The sequence below is a fragment of the Dermacentor variabilis genome, chromosome 9 (assembly GCF_050947875.1).
Source record: "Dermacentor variabilis isolate Ectoservices chromosome 9, ASM5094787v1, whole genome shotgun sequence".
NCBI lineage: Eukaryota > Metazoa > Arthropoda > Arachnida > Ixodida > Ixodidae > Dermacentor > Dermacentor variabilis.
In genome coordinates, this window is record NC_134576.1 from 51,234,780 (window position 1) to 51,258,931 (window position 24,152).

General features: G+C 45.1%; 1 protein-coding gene across 1 annotated transcript in view; it reads left to right on the forward strand.

The window, feature by feature from the left end:
- Nucleotides 1-24,152, forward strand: part of LOC142592671 (uncharacterized) — a 473,797-nt gene that overhangs the window by 341,255 nt on the left and 108,390 nt on the right. The window contains exons 40-42 of the mRNA XM_075704237.1: nt 9,002-9,038; nt 20,004-20,022; nt 20,725-20,757. Of these exons, the coding sequence (XP_075560352.1) occupies nt 9,002-9,038; nt 20,004-20,022; nt 20,725-20,757 (89 nt within the window). The remainder of the gene's footprint in view (nt 1-9,001; nt 9,039-20,003; nt 20,023-20,724; nt 20,758-24,152) is intronic.

Consider the following 24,152-nt stretch of genomic DNA (forward strand, 5'->3'; position numbering starts at 1 on the left):
ACAGCCTTCGATGCCATGCTGCCACACGTCGCAGATAAAGAGAATATCAACGTGACTGCCTATCTCCAGCGCGACGAAGAACCACGACAGCTCATCCGCCTGCGCATCAAAAACCAGAACAGGACCAACAGCCGGCACTATTCGACAACGCTACGTGGAATACCAGCCCGGCGACTGTGTTTGCGTCTGGATCCCGATGCGCCGACGAGGACTTAGCGAGAAACTGTTACCACGGTATTTCAGACCTTAAAAGAATATGGACATATTGGCGCACTCGACCATGAGGTCATGCCTGACGGCATTTCGCCATCCCAGTGGCACGGCGCAGGACATGAATTCGTCCACGTGGTGTGTCCTAAGGCTTTCTGCACCCGCTGACGAGCTTAGGAACATTATTGTGTCGTTGTTGTTGTCGTGGTTTTGTTTTCGCTTTCGTTGTTTCTAGCATCGAGACGACACCTGCAGGACGCGCCAGCATGCATCGGAAGTTTCTCGAATGTTATCGGTGGTTCTATGCGCTGTCTGGTGTCACCGACCCTCCACATTGGAACACTCGATGACTCGTGTATAAAACCCGACGTGCTTTATATCCGACAATCTATAAAATCCGACGGTCTTCGACTGTGTTCGCATTATGGGTGTGCTTTTTTAGGCATAGGTGCGCCCAATAAAGTTAGTTCTGCCATTCACAATCTTGCTGCCGTGTTCTGGACCGTCACTACGAAGTGAGAATATAAATAAAATTCTAGATTAGCTGAATTTATTGGAGCATGCTCCAATTATTCAAATATTTTTGGGGCATCTATATGGTGGGGTATTGTTATCGTGTCTATCACCGATCTTGCGAATGTTTTCAGACATTGTTTTCAGAACTTTGTCTCTTTTTTTTTAGACAAATTTCTACGTACTTTAACGTAGAGCTGCTCCAAACGTTTCCGTTCCAATTCTGCAATCAGCCATCCAGGATTGGTAAAAAAAAATTCGGGTCATTCTCACTTTGCCGGTCCGTCACGCGGCATGCTCCTGGAAAATTTGGGCCGAAAGTTTCTGCATGATTAGGCCAAATGGCAGAAAACTACTTGCTGATTTGATGTTTTTTGGACGTTAGCCCTTTCATCATCATCATCATCATCATCATCATCATCATCATCATCATCAACAACAACAACAACAACCTATCTTAAGTTTCTTTGATGTTTTTTGGACGTTAGCCCTTTCATCATTATCATCATCATCATCAACCTATAAATTCATTAGGCAGCAAGTCCGGAACAACATACGTATCTTAGACGAAGATGGAAAGAAACAGGAACGCGACGTGGCATTAAATTACGTCGGAGAAGTAACAGCCGAATCATTCCAAAGCAATGAGTATGCGGTATATGAGAAAAAAGAGCATGAAAAATAATCAGATGGAAAAGGAGCTGGTGCTGAGAAATTGCAACTGGAAGAAGGCAAGAAAGAAAATTGCTGAGCGCGCGCCCACGGGGCTAGACGAGGTTCCCGTTAGGCTGATTAATGAACTATGACCTGAAAGTAAGAAATCTTTGTTGAAAGCACCAGACAAAAACACTAAGATTGTCGAATACCACACCGCTGGGCACAAAATACATTCAATTTAATTTATGAAGCTAAGGAGGAAAAATGTATAGACAGTTGACCGTTACATCGCTAATGTAAAGGTTAATAACGCAAGCGATTGAATTAAAGTTACAAGCTTTTGCGTGAAATAATGGCATATTGCGAGATCTTCAATATAGATTCAGAATTGATAGGTGTGCGGACGATAACAATTTGCCCTCACTCGGTGTATTGAAGTATCCAGAGAAGAAGGGAGACCTCTGTATGTGGCTTCTTTAGATATTACTGCAGCATATGATAGCGTAGGCTGCCGCATATTGCGAGATATTCTGGAAGCGGAAGACTCAGGCAACGAGTTGATACCAACAAAGGAGTGAAGCAGGCTGCCCTTTATCCCCACTGCTGTTTATGATGTACATGGCACGAATGGAAAGAGCGCTAAAAGGAAGCACTATGTTGCTTAATCTCTCATACAAACCGGTCCCCAGCCTAACAAGTGGCCAAATAAATTTCGTGTATTGCGATAAGTCGGACCTGTACAAGCAGGATCGCATATCTCAATCTAAGTCAGGGGAAAATTGTGCCCATAACTCGCTGGCGGACTTTCTAATGCGGGAGCATTACCCGGCACATGCGCATAGCACAAATTCTATTGCTTGCTAACAAGCAAAGGGATATGCAACGTCTGGTTAATATCTGTGAACTGGAAGGTGAGAAGTTGCGATTCAAATGCAGTGTTTAAAAAATGTAGTGTTATAGTATTCAATGAATACAGTGAAGACAGTGTTAGTACAGGGCAAGGAAATACCTAGGTAGGTTCAATGAACACAAATACATTGGTTTATATGGATAAACGCAGGCAATAGATATATGAAAAGACAGGAAAACCGTAAGGTATGAGGTGGTCCGTGGTATGTGAAAAGGTGAGATCTTTTCAGGGCTCTCCTTTCCAAATCTGGTTGCTTGCTTGAAGTCGAGGGTCATTAGGACGCCTCGCACTGGGCGCTCAAGGGAAGTCTACAAATGAAGCTGTGCGGGGTGATATGGACTGTAAAGGTTTTGAAGTGAGGGAAGTTTAGAGTAAAATTGGTCTTGAAGAACGACTGAGCAATATGGAAGAAATTAGATGGTCTCGATATTTGTACAGGAAAACGATTGACTAACAGTGCAAGAAAATAACTAGGAAGCTTACCAGCAAGTATGGGCCAGTATAAGAAGTACCATGGTTACAAAGAGCATCAAACGCAAAGTCAGAGAGGCTGAGACTGTCTAATGGATGGTGGCAATGGATAGGAAACCTGCTATGAGCACTTTTACTTAACTTATGGTTGTTAGGAAACAAACGACCTTTGCCCTGAGCCACTCTGTCAGCTGTAACGGCAAATCTGGTGTAAGTGTAAATAGAAAACTGTGCGTGAGTCTTGCGCCGCAGTCGCCTTTGCATACAGGTAACAAATGGCCGTGCGTCGATCAGTGGCACGAGTAGCTCGAGAACACCGGACGCAGTGAGGTGGTGCTTTTTGTGCTGCCTTTTCCACTGGTGGCGTATATAGTTTAAACAACGCAGTGGACACGACATCTACAAATGACTATTAAAAGCAGTGACAGTGACTGCTCTCGCATGCCCAATAATGCTAAGCAGAATGTGCGGTCGATACAGCCTGTGTATGTTATGTGGGTGCACATTACATTGGTTCTTGCGTTGGGGCCCTATAACGTAAAACTATTCCAATACGTTTCTATTCCAATTTCCTGACGTCAAATTTGCGTAACCGCCGACGCAAGCATCGGGTGGTCACCCGTAGGGTCGTCTAAGTAAACCAATGAAACGCTCTCCTCGTTCATAGGAGGGTACTTTTGTTTGCTTGAAAAACGAATAACATTGCCTACACTGAGCGGCTTGTCTTATCTAATTGACTGACAAGAGGCGAGGAGCACGCTCAAGTGGAGGGGGATTCGATGGGTCCGAGCCACAGCACTGAATATCGATAACTGGATGAAGAGGGTGGTGCCGGCGTCTGCGATTGGTCCGCTTTCTCTTGGCTTGCAATGGCTTAGCTTGCGACGGCTTAGCTTGCGACATTCGCGGCGGCATGCAACGGAAGCTTAAGAATGAGGCTAAAACAGTTCCTCAGCAAAAAAGAGTTGTTAGAACGAGGTCGTGAACGTGCCAAAAGTTCTCGAAAACGTTACACGGCCACGCAAAATGCTTTATTACACGCAAATAAACCCATGCTCTCTGACAGGTGCGAGTAGCTAGTGCATCAGCGATCGGCAGCAGCCATCTTTTATTCCTTTGGGAACGGGGCAGCCAGCGGTTATTCAGAAGAAAATTCAGTTTTGTTCGGCATATTAATGCATCTTTCACGCGTACACGTCACTCTGACGCGGTGAGTTTTTGCAGTTCTGTGACGTCTCGTGACAGGCAGGTGAAGTGGGTGCTGCCACAAAACTTTTGACCAATAGCCGAGGGCTAGTACCGAAAAGGCGTCGAGTCAGAAATAACTATTTTTCTTTTGTTCGGTCAAACCATGCATAATCAGTGTGTGCACGTCATATCAGATGGGAGCTATCGCGGTTTTCGTGACGTCGCGCGACAGACAGGTGAAGTGGGGGTGGTAGAAAAAAGTTTTTGACCAATCATGAAGGGCGGATAGCAGAATTGGAATAGAAAAGTTTGGAATAGTCGAACATGGGGGGTGGCAGCCATAAAAAGAGGCCTTAAAAATGGGAAAGGTGAGAAACTATTCAGATTTAGGATGTGCGTAACTAGTTCATAAGTACCTAGTAACTAGTTAACTCTGTAACTAGTTAGATGTATGGCAGTGCGCTCCTTTTTCCACATAGCGTTTTACTGCAACAGTGGTTTTTGTAAACTGAGATGCAGCCGACCTGCACCAGTGCACCCAGACATTATAGATAAGCGATGCCGAATCCTGCGATGTGGCTGCGCGTTCTTTGGTGGTGAAATGCCTTGTAGAGAAAGAGCCCGTGACAGGTGGATACGGTGAAAACATGTGTGCGCCTATGTGCACGCGCACACATATACGCGCACTAGTACACGTACGCACGTGTACGTTACCACACGCTTGCGGGGCCTGTGTTAACACACAAGCTCACACACGCGCACACACATGTGCACACACACGTGCACGTGTGAGAAGTATCCTCTGAATGCTGATAGCAACAAAGTAGAAACAGATTGTTTGAGAAGGCTCCAAATTGAAAACGCAAAGCTCACGAAGGAGAGCTATAAGTAATGCGTAAGTTCACATGCATTTTTATGGTTACGTGAATTGCGGGCACCTTTTTCAGAGGTAATATTGATACAGAACATTCCTGCGCTTGTGTACCATGTTACTTGGATTACTTATTACGGGTAGTCACACTAGCTGAACACCGTAGCTTGTGGCATATTTAGAGAGAACTGCTTCGGGCAGATCGCAGTATTCATTTTGGTTTGAGAGCATGTGTCCTGTAGTGCAGTCGACGGAAAATCAGCCATGCGCTCATGTCCGTTGCGTGTTGCAACAAGTTCAAGGTAGTTATCGATCGGCTTATATTCTGAGTATGCACAAGTTAAAGGTTTCTCCTGTAAGTGAGAAGCTGATACACCGCCCAAATAGTATGCACTCGTCCTCACATACGCAGGGAGGCTTTTATTAGACAACTACCAATTGGCACGTCCGATGCCTAAATTTCATTATTATAAATTACTTCTTCCAACCTCATCTGGCCATTCGGCGGAAGTATAATGACATCAGATGTAAGCAGAGACATTAACAAAGACCTTGTACCCGTGAGAGAAAAGAACTGTATTCCTTGTAAAGATCAATCTTTCCCTTCTACGCAAGACTGAGAAGACGGGGATGAAAGCGGTAATGTGAGGGTTGGTTAAGGAAAGAGGAAACGCCCCAAATTAGGATTTGCCGCATAAAGAGGAAATGAGGGCGGTGTCCACCACAGGTTCTTTCGAAGCAAAAATTATATTTCCTGTTTCGCTTAGTCCTCGCAGAGGCAAAGAGCGGACAATCTCGGATCAAGTGGGATAACTACGCTTGAAAGAGAAAAGAAGGAAAAGGAAAGAAAGAGAAACAAAGGAAAGAAAGGGAATTTTATTTTAATTTTTAATTCAGTACCTGTCTTCTAAGAGTAATTTGATGCACAAGGGACAGGGGGACGAGCACATACGCGTGTTTACCGGGGGGCCGAAGGGGAACTTGCCACACACACCCCACTATCACAAATGGAGATGCAATTTATAGAATTCGCCCCGCTATTCCTAAAACTGGGCACTCTCGGCGGCGCCCTGGGGAAACTCAAGAAAGCAACAGCTGAGGACAAATTTTGTTAGGAAATCACTGCCAACGTAAGAAATGCTTTTCTGTACTACGTATCGCCTGCTTAGGCAGCGAGAATCGTGTTCGTATTCACGGCGAGGCACTGTAGCGGAAGTCGAGCGGCATGCGACATACGGACAGTTCTCGCCGTAAGAAATTTGTACTTGCGCTCCTTGCACCATGCCCGGTTTTTTCGGAACACCTACTCACATTAGAAATCACAAAATCAGATTGCTATATTCATCCTAAGGATGAATAGATCTTTATGCTTGCACGCATCAAAGCGTCAAATCATTGCTTTAACAAATACAGGAACTCTGTCTCTTAACCATCAAAAGCAAATAAGGCATTACAACTCCGAAAGGGTAAAACACAGAAACGCCGACCAGACATCAAACGGCTTCTATACGGAACTCGAAACGTCTAGAATATTTCAAACGTTTTCACATTCGGTCGACGTTTCTCTGTTTTACGTTTTCATTATGCCTACTCCCGATCAGACGAATCATCGCCGAACCATCAAATTCTCTACAGTTCAGACTGCCAAATTTCGCTGTGTAACCGCGAGTTCTCCTACATAGCTTGTTGAAAGCGACCTTGTCGAATATGCAGGGCCATTGCAGCACCATTACAGCGCTGACCTGAAATTTGTACCGGGATGTGTCCCTTGTGACTTTGTCGCTATATTTCATTTTCAAGCTGTTTGTGCATAAGTCAGAATGGCGCATGTTCCCTACAGGAGCAAGATCTACAGATTTCGTATGCTGGGAAAATGGGGCCATTTTCTCGGTCATGTGTTTGATTATTAGATGAGAAAATTATCAAGTATCAGTATTTGAAATTTGCGCCGAAACCCTTGCGCCGGTACGTCCTCGTGACGTCAGGGATTCCAAAGTACGTTTTCGCATTTGGGCCGCGTTGGCTGAATAAAGGTTCCCGAAACTTGCCATGCTTAATATTTGGTTCCTTTAGAACACAATGTAGTCAATCTGTACCGCTATATATAATTAGTAGGCCATAGAAGACGCCATCAAAATCCAAGACGTCACTGTCCCCAGGTGCGGGAACTAAAGTGGGCGTCGTCACCCGTATTTCGTTCTTGCGCTTTTTCTGGCTTACCAAACGTCTTATCGCTGTAAGAGTGGTGTTTTTGGTGTTGTAGAACGGTAATTTACTGATGCAAAAGAAACCATGTTTCACTTTAGTGTCCCTTGAAGCAATTGATGCCTTCTCTATCCTGCTGCCCTGATGCTGCCCGACTGCTGAGATCTATATTTAATAACTCTCTAATACTTGCATTTTCCCTCCCATACAGAAAGCTGCACGTATTTTTGCTTCGTTTATTTATTGCTCACCTACTGCAGCCCATCTTGAGGTATAGCAGGAGTGGCGACACCATCATATGTCAGTTGCAGACAAAAAGATGATCAGGGGCAATGAACGAGCATTTCCGGGCAATGTATTCCAAAGTTCACTTATTCAGGGGAAAAAACTATGTTTATACATATCAGTTCTACACTGCAGTGTCAAAAGATTTAGCTTGTGAAAGCTAAGGGTGCGGGAAGCTTCAGCAAATGTAGAGTATTTATCGAAGTGGGTACAGCATGGAGAGTTAAGGTGTGCAGGACCATTATGCTTAAACTCCACGGTATCTTCACCTGCTCCGAACTGCTCAGTTTTGTTTGTCATTTCTCGTATTGCGTGCGAGATCGCCAGAGAATATACATTTCCATGTTCCTGCTGTCGTCACCAACACTGTCATCCACAGAATACCGAGTCTTGGTAACGCTTATTTTTATGATCTCTATATTTAATAACTCCCCGTCATTGTTCTTTTCACAACTTTGCGTTATTGTGTCATAGCTACACACATTGTGAACTGCCCTTCTCCTCTGTTGAAATCCGTCAGAATTTTTATGCCGACCCAAGGAGGAAACCAGTCTGTAGGTTGACTCTTCCGTCCTTCTGTCATGTAGGATGCATCGCTATAAAGTAACAAGCATATAAAACAAAATAAAGTCGGAAGGGAAAACATTGGCGGTGGTGAGTTTAGACCCTACGACCTCATGCTCAGATTCCGAGCACCTTACCCACTGGGCTTAACCGCGTTTGCAGAATGTGAGCATATTTGAACCATAAAAATGTATTTTCACTCGGTGTGTACACATACCGTGTATAACATAGGCAGCGGCCCAAGTTGGCGTCTGAGAGTTTCATTGAATGACAGATAACGAGAGGAACATGCAGTGACCCACGTTGGCGTCAAAGAGGTTCATCGAAGAGGGGGAGATACCGAGTGGAGCATACCCTGTGACACAAGTTGGCCTCGCAAAGGTTCTTTGAAGACAGGTAAATATCGAGGGGTGCATACGCACTGACCCAAGTTGGCGTCAAAGACCTTCATTGAAGAGGGGCAGATGCCCAGTTGAACATACGCAATGACCCAATTTGGCATCACAAAGGTTTCTTGAAGAGGGGCAGATACCGAGTGGAACTTAGGCACATAGAACAAACTTGAGCGCACCGCTATGCGTGTTTTCATTGAGCAATTTATTCGCTGGCGCGGACAATCTGCCTTGCGGCACGGTGCAAACGGAGTGAAGCGCTGCAAAGCATGTAACATTGGAGCCTTACGCCAGGCCTTACGCTGCCTTCATTCGCGTGGTGTCCACCGAATCAAGCACGTTTAATAAGCACTGCTGTAGTAAGCTCAGCGTTTTCCAACAGGACGTATAAAGCCTGATAATGGTCAAACGATTGTTCTTATCGCTGAATTAAAGTGAGTTTACCAATATTAGTATTTGGAAAGCTTGAGCCTGCATCGCAATAACCAATGCGGGGACACGTGCGGCGAGCCTGTATTGGTTTCGGGCTATCCTACTTTTTGCCAGGGTTCGTAGATGGGGTCATTCATTCATTTATTCATTCATTTAGTGGAGTCACTCCAGCTGAAGTTGCCATCTCGGGAAGCGATTACAGTTGATATCCTGCTTGTGTATTCATGTGGTACCTAGCCGCACATACTTCTTCAATCTGTGCAATCCCGACATATACACATGTGCATATTGTCTATATTGCAGAGGAGGCGAAGACATTCAACCGAGAAGAGGTTGCGAAGTACGTAACTTTTTATTTTGTTTGGATGCGGGTATTTACGATGCACTTAGGAATCATGTTCAAGCGATTGTAGCGAACTTTAGGAGGCATTTAAGTTTGCTCTGTACACTGGAAATTACGCTCAGCGCGCCATTCGCGCATATGGATTTTCTGTTTTGCCTTTTTTCGACGTAAGCACATGCGACGTTTGTCCCGTGCAGCCTACTGAAAGTGCTGGTGCAGCACGCTTATCATTTAACTGGGAGAGGACCGCACGTGGTGTCGAACCTTCGATAACATCAGCGGATCGCGATGACGTCGGTGCCTGCAAGCTACTGCAAGGCATGAGCGATAGGTGCGCGATGGATGCAATGTCTGGTACTCTACAACGGGCACGATAATGTGATGAGAATTCGCGTCAACAAGAACAAAACCAACGTTGCCGCCGGCATTAGCCCAGTAAAGCAATTGCACCTCTAGTCCGCGTAGATCAACGCCAATTTCTTCCTGAGTAGGTTGAGAGTGAAGAATGAAAAAAAAATCGCTGCGCATGGCACTCTACCGAGGCGCTACTCGCGTGAGGGGAGTAGGCAGAGCGTCAGACTGAATTTCTGGACTGGCCATATTAGTAAGAACGGGCCACATTTCTAGACGTGCTACCTTCGGTATTGATCCCCATTTTTGGACAGAACGTGCCCCACAGAACAGGACAGATCTTTAGACGACACTATCTTGGGAGTCGGTTGGCGCAGGACAGGGGTAATTGAACGCAGGGAGAGGCCTTCGTCTTGCAGAGGACATAAATATGATGATGATGACGATTATATTGGCAGTCAACACACTTGTTTAGTCTTCACTATCGGCGGCACCAGCCCACGAAATAGTCTGCAAACACAATACCAATACCAATAAAGAAGAAATAAGCGTGGTGGAGCGACCGCATGGTCGGATTGCGCAAGTTTGCATTGCAACCACGTCTGTTGCATCGCACGCATTGCAACAGACGATACTAAGTCACGGAGCGGAATCCGAGGTGTATGACACCGTTTCACATAATGCGCCTGAGGGGAGCACGTGTGGCGAGAGATAAGCAAGCAAGCACACGAGGGGAGCGCTAGTTTGATAAAAGGCAAAAATTTGGAGGCGTGAAGTCATCAACTGGGGTCGAAGACAGTTGCCGAAGTTTTGACTTACGGAATATCACTTGGTCCATGGCTTTTGATAGCTGCAGTTTTTCAAGCAAGGCGACAGAAGTGTGCATCATGCAGTTTATAAGCTAGTGTTTGTTACGGTGTCCTCATGGAAGGGCAGCGTTTAACACAGCAAAGATAAGTCAACGGGTCGTACGTTCTTTGGGAATTAAAAGGCGTTAAAAAATATCCTGCAGTATGCGTCTATCAATTAGTTCATCAGCCGTCAAGATAGTTTTTGTGAACGAATTAAAAGCAGTTTATCGTGATTGGTGCCGTTAACGTCTGCTCTCGCAACCACGGACACGCAAACTAGGCGTCAGCCGTGCTTCCAGGCTACTGCGCCGCTGATTAGTCCAGCACATTTGCGACTCCATATATAGCTTGAACCACGAAGCCATAAAATAAGTTCGCGGCAAATGAATTCGGTCAGTTTCCCACCAAAGCGACCCTATGAGACTCGCTTGACCACCGTTGTGAATGTCGCATAACATTGCCAACTTACCACATCCAGGTGACATGTTATCGGATCCGTGTTTACGTACTACGTAACCTCCCGTGAGAATGAATCAAATCATAAGTGAATTCAACTCGATAGCGTTTTGTTACTACTGCGAATATAACATGGATTTATTCGCTTAACCGTTTTCGTCAAAATTTATACAAGAGCCAAACTTTTCCTTGGGCGAATTAGTTGATAAGCATTCAAACCATTTTATTGCAAACAAGTACGGCAATGACGAGGTGGTGTATGAAAAAAAGAGAGCATGAAAAAGAACCAGGTGGAAAAGAAGCTGGTGCTGGGAGAAATTTTAGCTGGAAGAAAGCGGAAGAGAAAATAGCTAAGCGTGGAGCCACAGAGTTAGACGAGGTTCCCGTTAGGCTCATTAATGAACTATGATCAGAATATAAGAAAGCTTTGTCGAACGCAGTAGCAAAAAGATAGAACTGACTCATATAGACCGTTGAAATTATTTACATCGCTAATGTACAGCTTACCAGTGCAGGCAATTCAGCATTGGCATAAAATAATGGCATACTGGGAGAACCTTATTATGGCCTCAGAATTGGTAGGCGTGTATAGCGTATTACCGCTATATGCTTGTGGCTATATTAAACATTACCGGAGCCTATGACAGCGTAGATCACAACATATTGCGAGATATTCTGGAAGGGGAAGACTTAGGCAACGAGTATATATAGCTTTGAGGGACATTTTTCAAGAAAATTAAGTTTGCGTAGAATGGGAATGGATAAGTGGCGAGAAAAAAGTTGGTATCAACAACAGGGGCGCCCTTTATCACCGCTGCTGATTATAATGTACATGGTAAGAATGGAAACGGTGCTAGAGGGAAGCAATATCATGTTCAATCTATCATACAAACCGGCGTGCGCTAGAGTAGCAAGCTTCCAGGTTTGTTTTATGCGGACGACATTCCATTGCTTGCTAACAAGAAAAGTGATAAACAACGTCTGGCTAATATGTGTGGAATGGGAAGGTGAGAACTTAGGTTTGAAATTTAGCGTTTAGCTGCAGTGGACGACGCGCGGGATGCGCCATGCGGGCAGTTCCCACCATAACAAATTTCAGCTTGCGCTTCTGGCATCATGCCCAGTTTTTCCGGAACGTCCGATCATATTAGAAAACAAGATACAGTGAACACAGTGTCAATACAAGGCCAAAAGGTACCTCGGATAAACGAATACAAATACCATGGTATGTGGATAAACGAAGGCACTAGATATATGGAAAAATACGAAAAGAATAGTATAGAGTTTTACGTGCTAAAACCACTTCATGATTATGAGGCACGCCGTAGTGGAGGACTCCGGAAATTTAGACTACCTGGGGTTCCTTAACGTGCACCTACATCTAAGTGCACGGGTATTCTCGCATTTCGCGCCCATCGAAGTGTGGCCGCTGCGGCCGGGATTCGATCCCGCGATCTCGTGCTCAGCAGCCCAACACCATAGCCACTCAGCAACCGCGGCGGTTAAAAGGGTTAAGAAGTGCAGCCATAATGAAAACCAAAGCTGTGGGGTACAATAGGTCTGAGGTGCTCCAGGGTATGTGTAAAGGTGTGATGATTCCAGGACTTTTCATTTCGAAATGCGGTTGCTTGCTTGCAAAGGTCAGTAGGACGCCTCGCACGGGGCGCTCAAGGGAAATCTACAAATTAAGCTATAGAGGGTGACATGGGCTGTAGATGCTTTGATGTGAGGGAAGCTAGGAGTAAAATTGGTATTGAGAAACGACTCAGGAATACGGAAGAAATTAAATAGGTTGAGAAAGTGTTTCAATATTTGTACAGGAAAGCATTCACTCACAATGGAAAAAAGATACTAGAAAGCTTACCAGCAAGCATACGACCAGTATAATAAGTAACATGGCAACAAACGTCAAACAAAAAGTAAGAGCTAAATTGGTTTTGAGAAACGACTACGGAATACGGAAGAAATTAAATGGGTTGCGAAAGTGTTTCGATATTTGTACAGGAAAGCATTCAGTCACAATGGAAAAAATATCTAGCAAGATTACCAGCAAGCATACGACCAGTATAGTAAGTAACATGGCAACAAACAACGTCAAACAAAAAGTAAGAGCGGCTGAGACAGTCTAATCGATGGCGGCAATGAAAAATAAAGCTGCTGTGAGCATATTTTCTTCATTGTTTTCAGCTTATGACAGTTGGGAACGAAACGCCTTTTGCACTGAGCCACTGTATCACCTTTTACGGCATATCTAGTATAAGTATTACAACGAAGGCGCCAAATAAAACAACGGACGAAGGAAGGAGACACGAGACAACCACGTAGGCCCTACGTAGTTGCCTCGTGTCTCCTTCCTTCCTTCGTTGTTATATTTGGCGCGTTCGTAAGAAAAAAATTATGGGGCTTTACGTGCCAAAACCACTTTCTGATTATGAGTTACGCCGTAGTGGGGGACTCCGGAAATCTAAGTACACGGGTGTTTTCGCATTTCGCCCCCATCGAAATGCGGCCGCCATTGCCGGGATTCGATCCCGCGACCTCGTGCTCAGCAGCCCAACACCATTACCATTGAGCGACCATGGCGGGCGGCGCGTTCGTTCTAATCACCTATAACCAACTCGCCCACCAGCACTTGCTTAGTATAAGTATGATTAGAAAAGTGCGGAGCAGTCTTACGCCGTAATCCGCTAACATGGCATGGGGCCGAACAGAAGCATCAGAAAGATAGTCCTTATTAAGTATTGACATCCTTTGAGACTTTTGCATACAGGTAACAGAAAGGGCCGTTCGTCGGTACGTGGCACGGATAGGTTTAGAACACAGGGCGCAATGAGGCGGCCCTTCCTGTACTGCCTTTGCTACTGGCAGCGGATATATTTGACACGCAGTGACAGGACATCTGAAAATGGAATGAATATTTACAGCAGTGACTGCTCTCGCATGCCTCACATGATAAACAGAAAGCAGTGTCGATACAACCATTTGGTCGTGTGTATGTTATGCGGGTACACATTACATTGGTGCTTCTGTTGCGTCTTGAAATCGTAAAAGAACAGCTATCGATTGCACTCGCAGTGGAGATGATCTGTTTCATCGTGGACGCCGGTGAAATCGTGGCGGAGGTGACTGACGGTGTGTGCTCAAACATGGTGGCAGTTATTAAAGCAGGCCTAAAATGAGGTGAGAAACTTTATATGTATGGTGTACGTAACTAGTTAACTAGTACCTAGTAGGTAACTATGTAACTAGTAACTAGTGTAACTAGTTGGATGTATCAGAGTGCGCCGGATTTTCCACGTAGCGGTCTACTGCAACTGAGGTTTCTTGTAACTGGAGATCACAGCAGACCTGCAGCGCCATTTGATGACGGCAACTCTAAATTCTGCGATGTCGCTGCCCGTTGTTCAAGGGTGAGGTGTCCTATATTGAAAGAGCCCGCGACAGGTGACTACGGTGGAAACGTGTGGGCACAGCAAAGAAATCTGTTCGGCGCATTCGCGTATGATAGAGCACCTCCTGATATGGTCGTCTCCAGCATTACGTGAATGCCGATGGTGATCCGATTAGCATTGAAGAAATGTAGCGCAGACGCCAAAATTCTAACACCGAGACATGTCGTGCATAACGCGTTTAAGCGGTCAGGATCCTCTCGAGTGATTGATAATGATGCAATGCGGCTTCAACCTTTGCAACGGGAAGGCATGTCAATTGCACGCCCTAGCCATGAAAAAACGAAAAATACATAAATAAACAAAACAGCAAAGAAACGACCCGCAAGTAAGAGGGGAGAGAAATGAAAGGCCGAAATGGTGTACACAACTACACAACCCACAAGTACAGGGTGGAGGGAAACCAAAGGGCACGGTGGCGCACACAACTATCAACACTTGAGCGTTGCTCCTCTCCAACAATCAAGGCGCCACTTTGTCAGCATTACAGCACTGGTGTCGACTGCACCATTCGTGTCCGCGAAACCCAGTGCGACTTCGAGCCTTGTGTTCGCCTTTACGGGCCCGCCTAGTTGGTTGCAGTTCAACACCACATGTTTGATCGTTTCGTCCGCGATTCTGCATGCACTTCTGCAACACATTAACATTAGTCACGGCACTGTCGTACATTTTCATGCGCACACGTGTCCGAAGAGCTCCAGCGCAGGCCTCGAACAGCAGCGCCCTTCACAAACTGTTGTCGTACAAGCGCACGGCGGCAAAGTTGTTCCCCACCTGCGTCTCTGCTCTTCAGTCACCCGTCGGCGCACCTCGTGTTCGTAAGCTTGGCCGCCCTCCGCATTCAGCGGTTCCTTGAAAAAACCAAGCAGCTTCACCATTCCGTAGATACGCCTCAACCACGCCGTACGAAGGCATCTTACCGTCAAATATTCGAACACATGTCGTGGCCATCGATCCCGCTGCATGAAGAGCAGGCGCCCGCGAAATGTCAGCTTACTTATCTAGATGGATAAATGGATGGATGTTATGAGCGTCCCCTTTGGAACGGAGCGGTAGGTTGCGCCACCAAGCCCTTGCTATTATACTGCCCAATGTCCTACCTAGGTTAAACAATGAAAAAGAAAACAAAAACACTATGAACTACCACGTCCAAATTTTCTGATCCCCTATTGCGAACTGTGCTTTTGTACGTCTCCGTCGTTTGTCGTTTACCTACTTTACTTCCACCGATCCTCCAATCGCCTCTTAACGCCTCTTACGGACATGTTTGCTTTACCACTGCTCCCGCAGAACCCAAGGGCTTCAAAGAGGCCAGTGGTGCCTAAATCGACCGCTGGGTAGAAGTCTTCACATTCTAATAAAACATGCTCCATCGTTTCCCTAGCTTTACTGCCGCAAGCACATGCTCCTTCTTCCTTCTTATATCTCGCTTTATAGGTGCGTGTTCTAAGGCATGTAATGAGCTTCCGTTTGTTATCATAAAGGGTTTCTTTCCTGATTTCGTTTTTTTCTCTTAACTAGTTACTCATGGCAGGTTTCTTTTCCATTGCCGCTACCCATGAGATTATTTCAGCCTCTCTGACTTTCCGCTTGACCTTCTTTGTTGCTGTGTGGCCCACTCTACAGGCCGCATACTTGCTGGTAAGCTTCCTAATTCTTTTCCTCCACTGTGAATCAATGTTTTTCCTGTACAGATACCTGAACACTCTCCCAGCCCATTTACTTTCTTCCATATTCCTCAGTCGTTCTTCATACTCATTTTTACTGCGAGCTTCCCTCACTTCAAAACTAGTCCAGCCCATATCACCCTGCACAGCTTCATTTGTAGTCTTCCCGTGAGCGCCCAATGCGAGGTGACCCACTGACCCTTCAAGTTCTGATTGTACCCCTGATTTAAAGCAAACTGCATTTCCAAAAGTAAGTTCTGGAACCATTACACCTTTCTACATACCTCAGAGGATCTCGTACCTATTGTATCCCCATAGCGCTCTCTGCTTCATTATTGCTGCATTTTTCTTCCCCTTTACTGTTATGGTTTTTCCTGTGTTTCCATATATCTATTGCCTTCGTTTATTCATATACCATGGTATTTATATTCTTTTACCCTAGGTATTTCTTGGCCTTGTATCTCCACTGTGTTAACTTTTTGATTGAGTACCATAACACCTGATTTTCTAACACTAAATTTCAAACCTAAATTTTTGCCTTCCTGTCCACAGATATTAGCCAGACGTTGCAAATCACTTTGCTTGTTAGCTAGCAACAGCCTGGGAGTTGCTGCTCTACTACTGCACCCGCCTGTTTGTATGAGAGATGAAACCGGATATTACTTCCTTCTTCCGCTCTATCCATCCTCGCCATGTACATCATAAACAGCAGCGTGGATAAAGGGCACCCCTGCCTCATTCCCTTGTTGATATGAACTTTCTCCTCGCTCCTCATCACTTCCCATTCAACGCAAACGGTATTTTCTAGGTAAATCTCTTTCAAAAGCTGTAGACAATCGCCACCCAAGACTTTCCCTTCCAGAATATCTCACAAAAAGTTGCAGTCTACGTTGTCGTAGGCTCCTGTAATGTCTAAAAAGGCCACATACAATGGTCTGCTTCCCGTTTTTGATATTTCAATACGCTGAATAAGAATAAACAAGTTATCATCCAAACGCCTACCTATTCTGAAGCCATTCTGAAGCTCTCGCTTAATGCCATTCTCTGCCCATGCTTGCAGCTTTAATTCGATTGCCTACATTGCTAGCCTGTATATTACCGATGTAATGGTCAACGAGTGAATTCTGTCTTTCTCCTCCTTACCTTTATAAATAAATTCATTATACTTTGTCCCACATTGTCTGGTATTCGTCTATCTTTTAAAGAGCTTCCTTACTTATAGGCCCTAGTTCATTAATCAGCCTCACGGGAAACTCGTCTAGCCCTGTGGCTGTGCGCTTAGGAATTTTCTCTTCGGCTTTCTTCCAGTTGAAATTTCACAGCACCAGCTCCTTTTCCACCCGAGCATCTTTCATGCTCTTTTTTTTCTTCAAATACAACCTCGTCATTGTCATGGAACGATTCAGCTATTATTTTTTGGATGTAATTTATTGCCGCTTCCCCTTCCAGTTTGTTTCCATCTTCGTCTAGGATATGTTGTTATATTGTTGCTCACTTCCTGCCTAATAATTTTATGTGGTTCCAAAATATTCTAGGTGCTGCCTTCTTTTTCTCACGTATTTCTGATAACCAACTTTCACTTTCACATTTTATCTTTGTTTGCACCAGTATTTGAACCATAGACTTTTACTCCCGGTATATTTTGCTCCCGGAACGGCGCAGTGGGTCGCACCGCCAAGCTCTTGCTATTATACTATCTAATGTCCTACCTAGGTTAAACAATAAAAAAGAAAAAAAACTGTAAACTGCCACAAACAAATTTTCTGATCCCCTATTGCGAACTGTGCTTTTGTGCGTCTTCGTTTTTTGTCGTTTCCCTGCTTTTATTCCACCAATCCTCCAATCGCCTCTTACTAATTCCTATTGCGGACATGTTTACTTTGCTACTGCTCTCACTGAACCCAAGGGCTTCAAGAAGGCCAGTGGTTCCTAAATAGACCGCTGGGTAGACGTCTTCACATTCAAATAGAACATGCTCCATAGTTTCCATAGCTTTACCGCAGCAAGCATGTGCTTCTTCTTAAGCTCGCCTTACCACCGCTCCCTTACGCTCCCGTTACCACTGTGCCACCATGCGGTACTAAACGGTGCTACCCTGCCAGTGGTACCACGATACTGTCCCACGGCGCGGTTGCGCGTGGGAGCTTGGGCATTATCTTGACAGCGATCTGCTTTGGGAGTGAACCGACGGCTGCGCTGAAGCCCCGATAGACAGCACGAAGGTCACTTCGCTCTCTGTAGCTGCCGCGCTTCCTTACACCAGCGTTTTGACGGCGAGTGTCCGTGGCCGTTGAGTGTAACGTGTTCATGTTTGCCAGTGCGCGCGGAAACCATGCTCGGTTTTTTAGATAGCAAGTGAATGTTTACAACGGGGCCCTCTACTCTGCTGCTGCTATGTGTGGCGCGGCTGCGCGAACCCTGTCTTGAATATGATCTGCGATGCGGACTGTGTATGACGTCTAGGCGCAACGAGGGCCGATAGCGTCATGTGCGCTATAGCACCCATACCCTTACGCGTCACTCGCGGTCGCGATGTGAAACGATACTTCTTTAGTGTGTGCTGCTGTAGTGCACGTGCACAGAAAATTAACACAACGTACAAAGCTGCAATAACTGCATCATAGGGGCAAGAAAGAGTAGCCCAAGGGGCGCAAGCTTCCGTGGAGTTAATCGCGACAGGGGCGCTGTCATGCGTGTGGGAACTTACACTCACTATATTGTTACGCAGAAAACCTGCAACGTTATGAAAGACCTCATCAAAAACATTCATCGAGTAAAGGAGTCGTTAGTATATTTCGTTTTACGCTACGCAGTCGAGAGATGCTCAATTTGGCGGACTACATGCAGGCGCGTAGTAAAACAAAGCGAGCTTCGAGTCTTTTTCTGCGCTTCCACAGAACGCTGTCCCCTTGTATTGATCATTGACCTGGTTTGTATTAGGGAGCATATTATGGGTGAAGTGCCTGCATGTTTGAAGGCTAAAACAACATTGCGGAAATCTTTGTTTGATGCCTCTTCAGATGGCTTACATCGTCATACGAAAATTTTAAAAATGCACTGTGCAAGCTCAGTGGCTGTCTTATGTTGACAGTGGTTTCACAGCGCTGAACCCGGCCGTGGTTGCCACATTCGCATGAGGGTGAAATTCCGAAACTTGTGCACTATAACTTAAGAGCATGTTAACCGTTCTAAGTATCCTCGATTCTGGCTTGTTCCTGCTTCACACGCTGTTGGCTTCATCATTCGCTCCTTACCGCACGTGGTGATCACTTCTGGTCACATTAAAAATTAATTTTAATTTTAATATTTAATATCTTTGTTTTTGTTGTTTCATCCAAGCTTCTTTATGGACTTAAATATGCCTGTCAAGAACGCACACTTACCTTGTCGAAGTGTTTATGCCATGATATATCTTATAGGCGGTGGACGATGCCAATCAAGAAAGTTGTTCAGCTGCCAGCTAAGGGTTGAGGCAGGAGCTTCGAGCACTGAACAAGCTGTACCTTCTTCCGCGCCTTTACGAATTCCGGGCACCAACATTTCATCATTTACATCAAATGGAGAATGTCAACTGCAATTGTTAGAGCACGTGTTTTGTTCAGATTACGATATTGCTGGCGCCCACACCTCGCAATGTATTTCTTTTCGCGCTCCTCCTCGGCTCGAATTACGATCGCGTAATAAGCGTTGGATGGTAACATCGGGAAGAGAAGTTCCACTGGGCTCGCAGTAGCACGGGGGTTGGGGAATAGGGTGACTCTCGAACAGGCAAGTTGATGAAGGACGCGTATGACACGGACTGGAGAAAGAGAGGGCTGGTGTTGCTACACTGATGTGAGGGGGAGAGCGACCGCCACCGACGGTGCCACCCCTGAATCCCCCACTGAATCTCATAGGCACCAAGTTATCGCTGTGACTTCGTAAGTCGTTCACATGAGAATGTATGCCATCGTATCCGACACTTCCGAAGTTTATTAGATGCTAACCAAAAATGTCCTGGAAATTCTCAGGTAATAACTTACCTGCGATCTTTTGCAAACTTCTCCAACGAGTGCTTTTGGTATGTTATTCGTGACATAGAACTAGTAGACCGCTGCAGTCTACTTCATATTTGAGCCGCAAGTTTTTAAATACGTATATGCCAATAAAAAAAAAACTTCCCTAAACTGTCTCGTCATCCTTTTTCAGAATGACGATGAGCCAGCCGGTAAGAAGCAGGTTGCATACTTTGGGGTCTCTGTTTTTACAATAAAATTTTGATTTTGTGTATCGTCATTTGTTTCGGGCTCCGCATATTAAAGAGTTTCGTTTATTAATTAAATACTGGAATAACATCACTGCACTCATCGGGTTAGCCAACATTCGGTTTTGAAACAAATGACAGAACATATAGCGCCTGAATCTTCTTATCAAATTTATATTTACATCTTCCAAATTTATCGTCATAGAATTGAAGTGGAGCCCAAATATTCGCTTGGCCGTCCCTTATTGCAGGCCAATTCAGAGGAGATATGTATGTACTCTGTTTCATGGCCAAACACTGGCAGAGCAGTCAATGTTGTTGTGGCCAACGTTTTAAAAAAGACAGTCCTCTTCTCAAAACGTTGACTACAGTGACATTTCTTATTCGACTGTTCACATGAAACCTCCATCTTTCTCTGGAATGGTGCCTTGTGTGCAGATATGCTGCAGTAGATACAAACCATCAGAAAGGATTCCTTAACATTCGACAACCTCAGCTTCCTCTGCACGAAAGTAGAGCCCTTTGAAGACAGACCATGTTAACCGTGTGGCCACAAGCAGCGCGAAACAGACGATAGACTTTGATTGAGACATTTAGCAGCGATTTAAGCGTCTATGTTTCGCTGTACCATGTTTTTTTGTGTCTTCTTCCATCTTATCCGTGCAGCACGACCGCTAGGCAAAGATGCACCTGTCACCGGTAAGAGCATTTACTGATACAAAAAAATAGTTTGAATTTTATTGTACTGCTGCGGTGAACGCGCCGCTAATATTTTCTAGGATGCCGCACTTGAATTCGGATCAATCAGACGGTTTTCTTCGTTTAAAGCTTCAGGGGTTTCGTTTGCACTATGTCTGTAAATCACAACTCGATGTTATATTTATGCATATAGGTTGTGTATATATTCCAGCAATTTAGAATGTAATTGGAATAGCGTCTATTTTTGTCGCATAAAATTTCCGAAAAAATGGACCTGCAATGATTAGGCGATTGCACTTGGAAATATATTTAAATTTACTTGAGATGAAGCAACTAGTTGTGCAGATTAGTCTTCGCAATTTTTACTCTGCGAAGTCCGTCAACCAAGGAGTTTGTAGTTTTTATGCATGCAAAAGTTCACATTTTTACCTTCTTTCACGCAAAAAGGCGCAACCATGGTGAATTATGGTGCTTGTCATTAGGCTGCTGAGTTAGATATGGGCAATGGTGGCCACATTTACATAAAGGAGAAATAGAAAACATGCTCGTGCACATTAAATTGACGTCAGTTAATCCTAGGCGATATAGTCAGGTTTGCCCCACTATGGCGTGCTTCACTATCATATTGTGTTTATGGCACGTAAATTAAACTGCATAAAAATTTCATAAGACCTAATAACTAGCCGAGAAAGAAAACTGACCTGCCGATTACTGCGCTTTCGCAAACGCCCAAAGTGATTTGTCTGCGCGTCATCATCGAGTGAGTGGGATGCAAACGTAATTTAGGCGAGTAGTTAGTGAGAGTCAGACTGGTTCATTGAAGAGGGGCACATACCAAGCGTGACATACGCAGTAACCCAAGTTGGTGTCAACGCAGTGACGCAAGTTGACGTCAAAGAGGTCCATTGAAGAGGGGCCCATTAAGTGGGGCCCATGCAGTGGAACAAAAGGTCGATTGAAGAGGGGCACATATCAAGTGGATATACGCAGTGACCCAAGTTGGTGTCAAACTAACACTAACGCGGCGACCGTGCTGCCACCTGAAGCCCGATCTAAGGTCCAATGAGCTAACAGTATTCCTGTTTGGTCTAAATTTAGAATTGATGTCATACACTACTTATACCGGATTGCTTCAGAGCAGGGTTAGTGCAATATTCAGTTCATGGTTTAAAATTTATTCACAGAACTAAGGATGTTAACTTTATGTTTACATATCGAATTGTTTAGGCTATCAATCACAAGTAATATGCAGAGTCCATCTTAACGTTGTAAAAATTACGAAAACAGTGATAAACGCATGGGAGGAACCGCCACCCCGCGATATAGCTTGAGTTAGATATTTGCTCAAAAAAATATTTGTTAGAATTGCTATTGTCTCGACTTTGGCAATAACGTTAGTGCTATTAGTCTCGACGTTGTCAATAAGGCTATATCGTATTGTCCATGCACGAGATTATTCCCCCACATTTTCTGGGCGCATGCTTATATCAATGCGAGATATCTGCCGACCGGAATAAATGTGGATACTGCCACATCGCAAGGCATCTGCGTCACTAAGAACACATAAAGGTTTCGTGGATTTGGGCGAGTGCGTGGCTGACGTATCAGCCGATGTGAGGAGGACAACATACGAGGAGGCCGCACAGGCACTGATTTCAAACGGACGTTTGTATCAGAGGACAATCGCTTTCCGACAGCCGCCTTTAGAGCAAGGAAAGCAGAGCCAGCCACAGCGCGTTGGTCCGCAAAGCAGTGAGGAGCCAAAGCAAAGACCTCCACAACATATCTACAGCCAGCCCTGAGCCAGTGGTTTTTTCCCAATCATATCGCAAAGAACTTTTAGGAAAACAATTTATTGGTATTTGATGTTATTCTAGAATCACTAACATACCGTTGTACTAATCTAGACAGTCCTAATCAACTGATTAGTGCGTACAAGCGGCGTCTTCTCGCCGCTTAGTTCGCGCTAAAGCGAGAGGTAGCACGTACGTAAATTCGTTCGCTGCTGCGGGCCCTGTCTTGAAAGCGATCGTCTTGCTAAATCGACGCACAGACGGACGCCTTTTCTCTTTGGGTAGGCACACAAATGCTCACGCATTTAAAAAGTGGCCGCGGTGAGGGTTCTATCCTCTGCCCCACCGCCACCGTTGCATTGCGCCACGATAGAAATACGCGACAGTCAGCGGACGAAAATGGAAACAGTATAGGGGGAAAAGAGCTATGATTGAAATAGTGGTCAAATCAAATATCAAAATTTAAAGTGAACGTTTGTTGTCAAAAAATACGTGAAAAAAAAGGTTGCGCCTAGAACATTTTTGAACCAAATAAATTATTAGGATATGTGTTTGTTCGCCAGTGTGCCAGTGTGCACTGACACCAACCATGCTTGTTAACTGCCCCATATCTGACAATGATGATGCAGCATGCTGCAGCGACTGACTGATTGCTCAAGATTCTGCCTAGAAACATTGCAAGAGCGCGCAAAGTCAAAGTACGCCAGGCGACATCTAGGATGACCATTCATATAGGACGCCAGAGGGCGCACGTGTGGTGAGGGAAAATAGAGAAGTTTGATGAAATAAGTGATGAACTTGGCCCGAAGACAGTTCCTGAGCTTCGGCTCACGCATCTCTTCGTCCATCGCTTTTGAGCACTGAAAGATTTCAAGCGAGCCGACACAAGTGCGCATCACACAGCCATTAGCCAGTGTTTACTACTGTGTCATTATGGAGGAGCAGCGTTTAATCCACCACGGCCAAGTGCACTCGTTATAGAAGGTGTACTAATTGTATACCAATGACATGAGGAAAATAAGATATGCTGTTGTTGCTGTTTTTTTTTCTAACGATGTCGCCTCGTATCGGAAGGCAATTACTTGCCCAAGATTATCCCATTAATTTAGTCATCTTCTGTGCGAAATTTCATGGGCAATTCTTTTTCTTCATGTGAAATGAGAGGAGTTTCAGGTGAGTAGGCGTCGCAACAACAGGATAGTGATTTCGAGAGACTAACCGTGTTCATTGCCTGACACGGTAACCGTCTAAACTTTGCGCAGAAAGCGACAGTCGCGCGGGCAAAGTAGCTCCCAATACGCGGGAACAAACACTAAGGTGACATTCACACCAGCGACTGACATAGGGTCCACAAGCGACTGCAACTAGCGACCAAAGAACTACCCAGAGCGGCCGATGTTCACACCGCGAACGCGAACTGCCCACCGCCGCACCCATATACCAGTATATCCCGATTGCTGCCTTTCACGTCTGCTCGCGCAGTCACGGACTGACAAAATAAGCGTCAGTCGTGTTTCCTAACACTGTGCCGCTGATTGGTAGAGTAACTTTGCGATCACTTGAGCCGCAAAGCCAAGGAATCGGCCAGCTAGCGGCTAATGA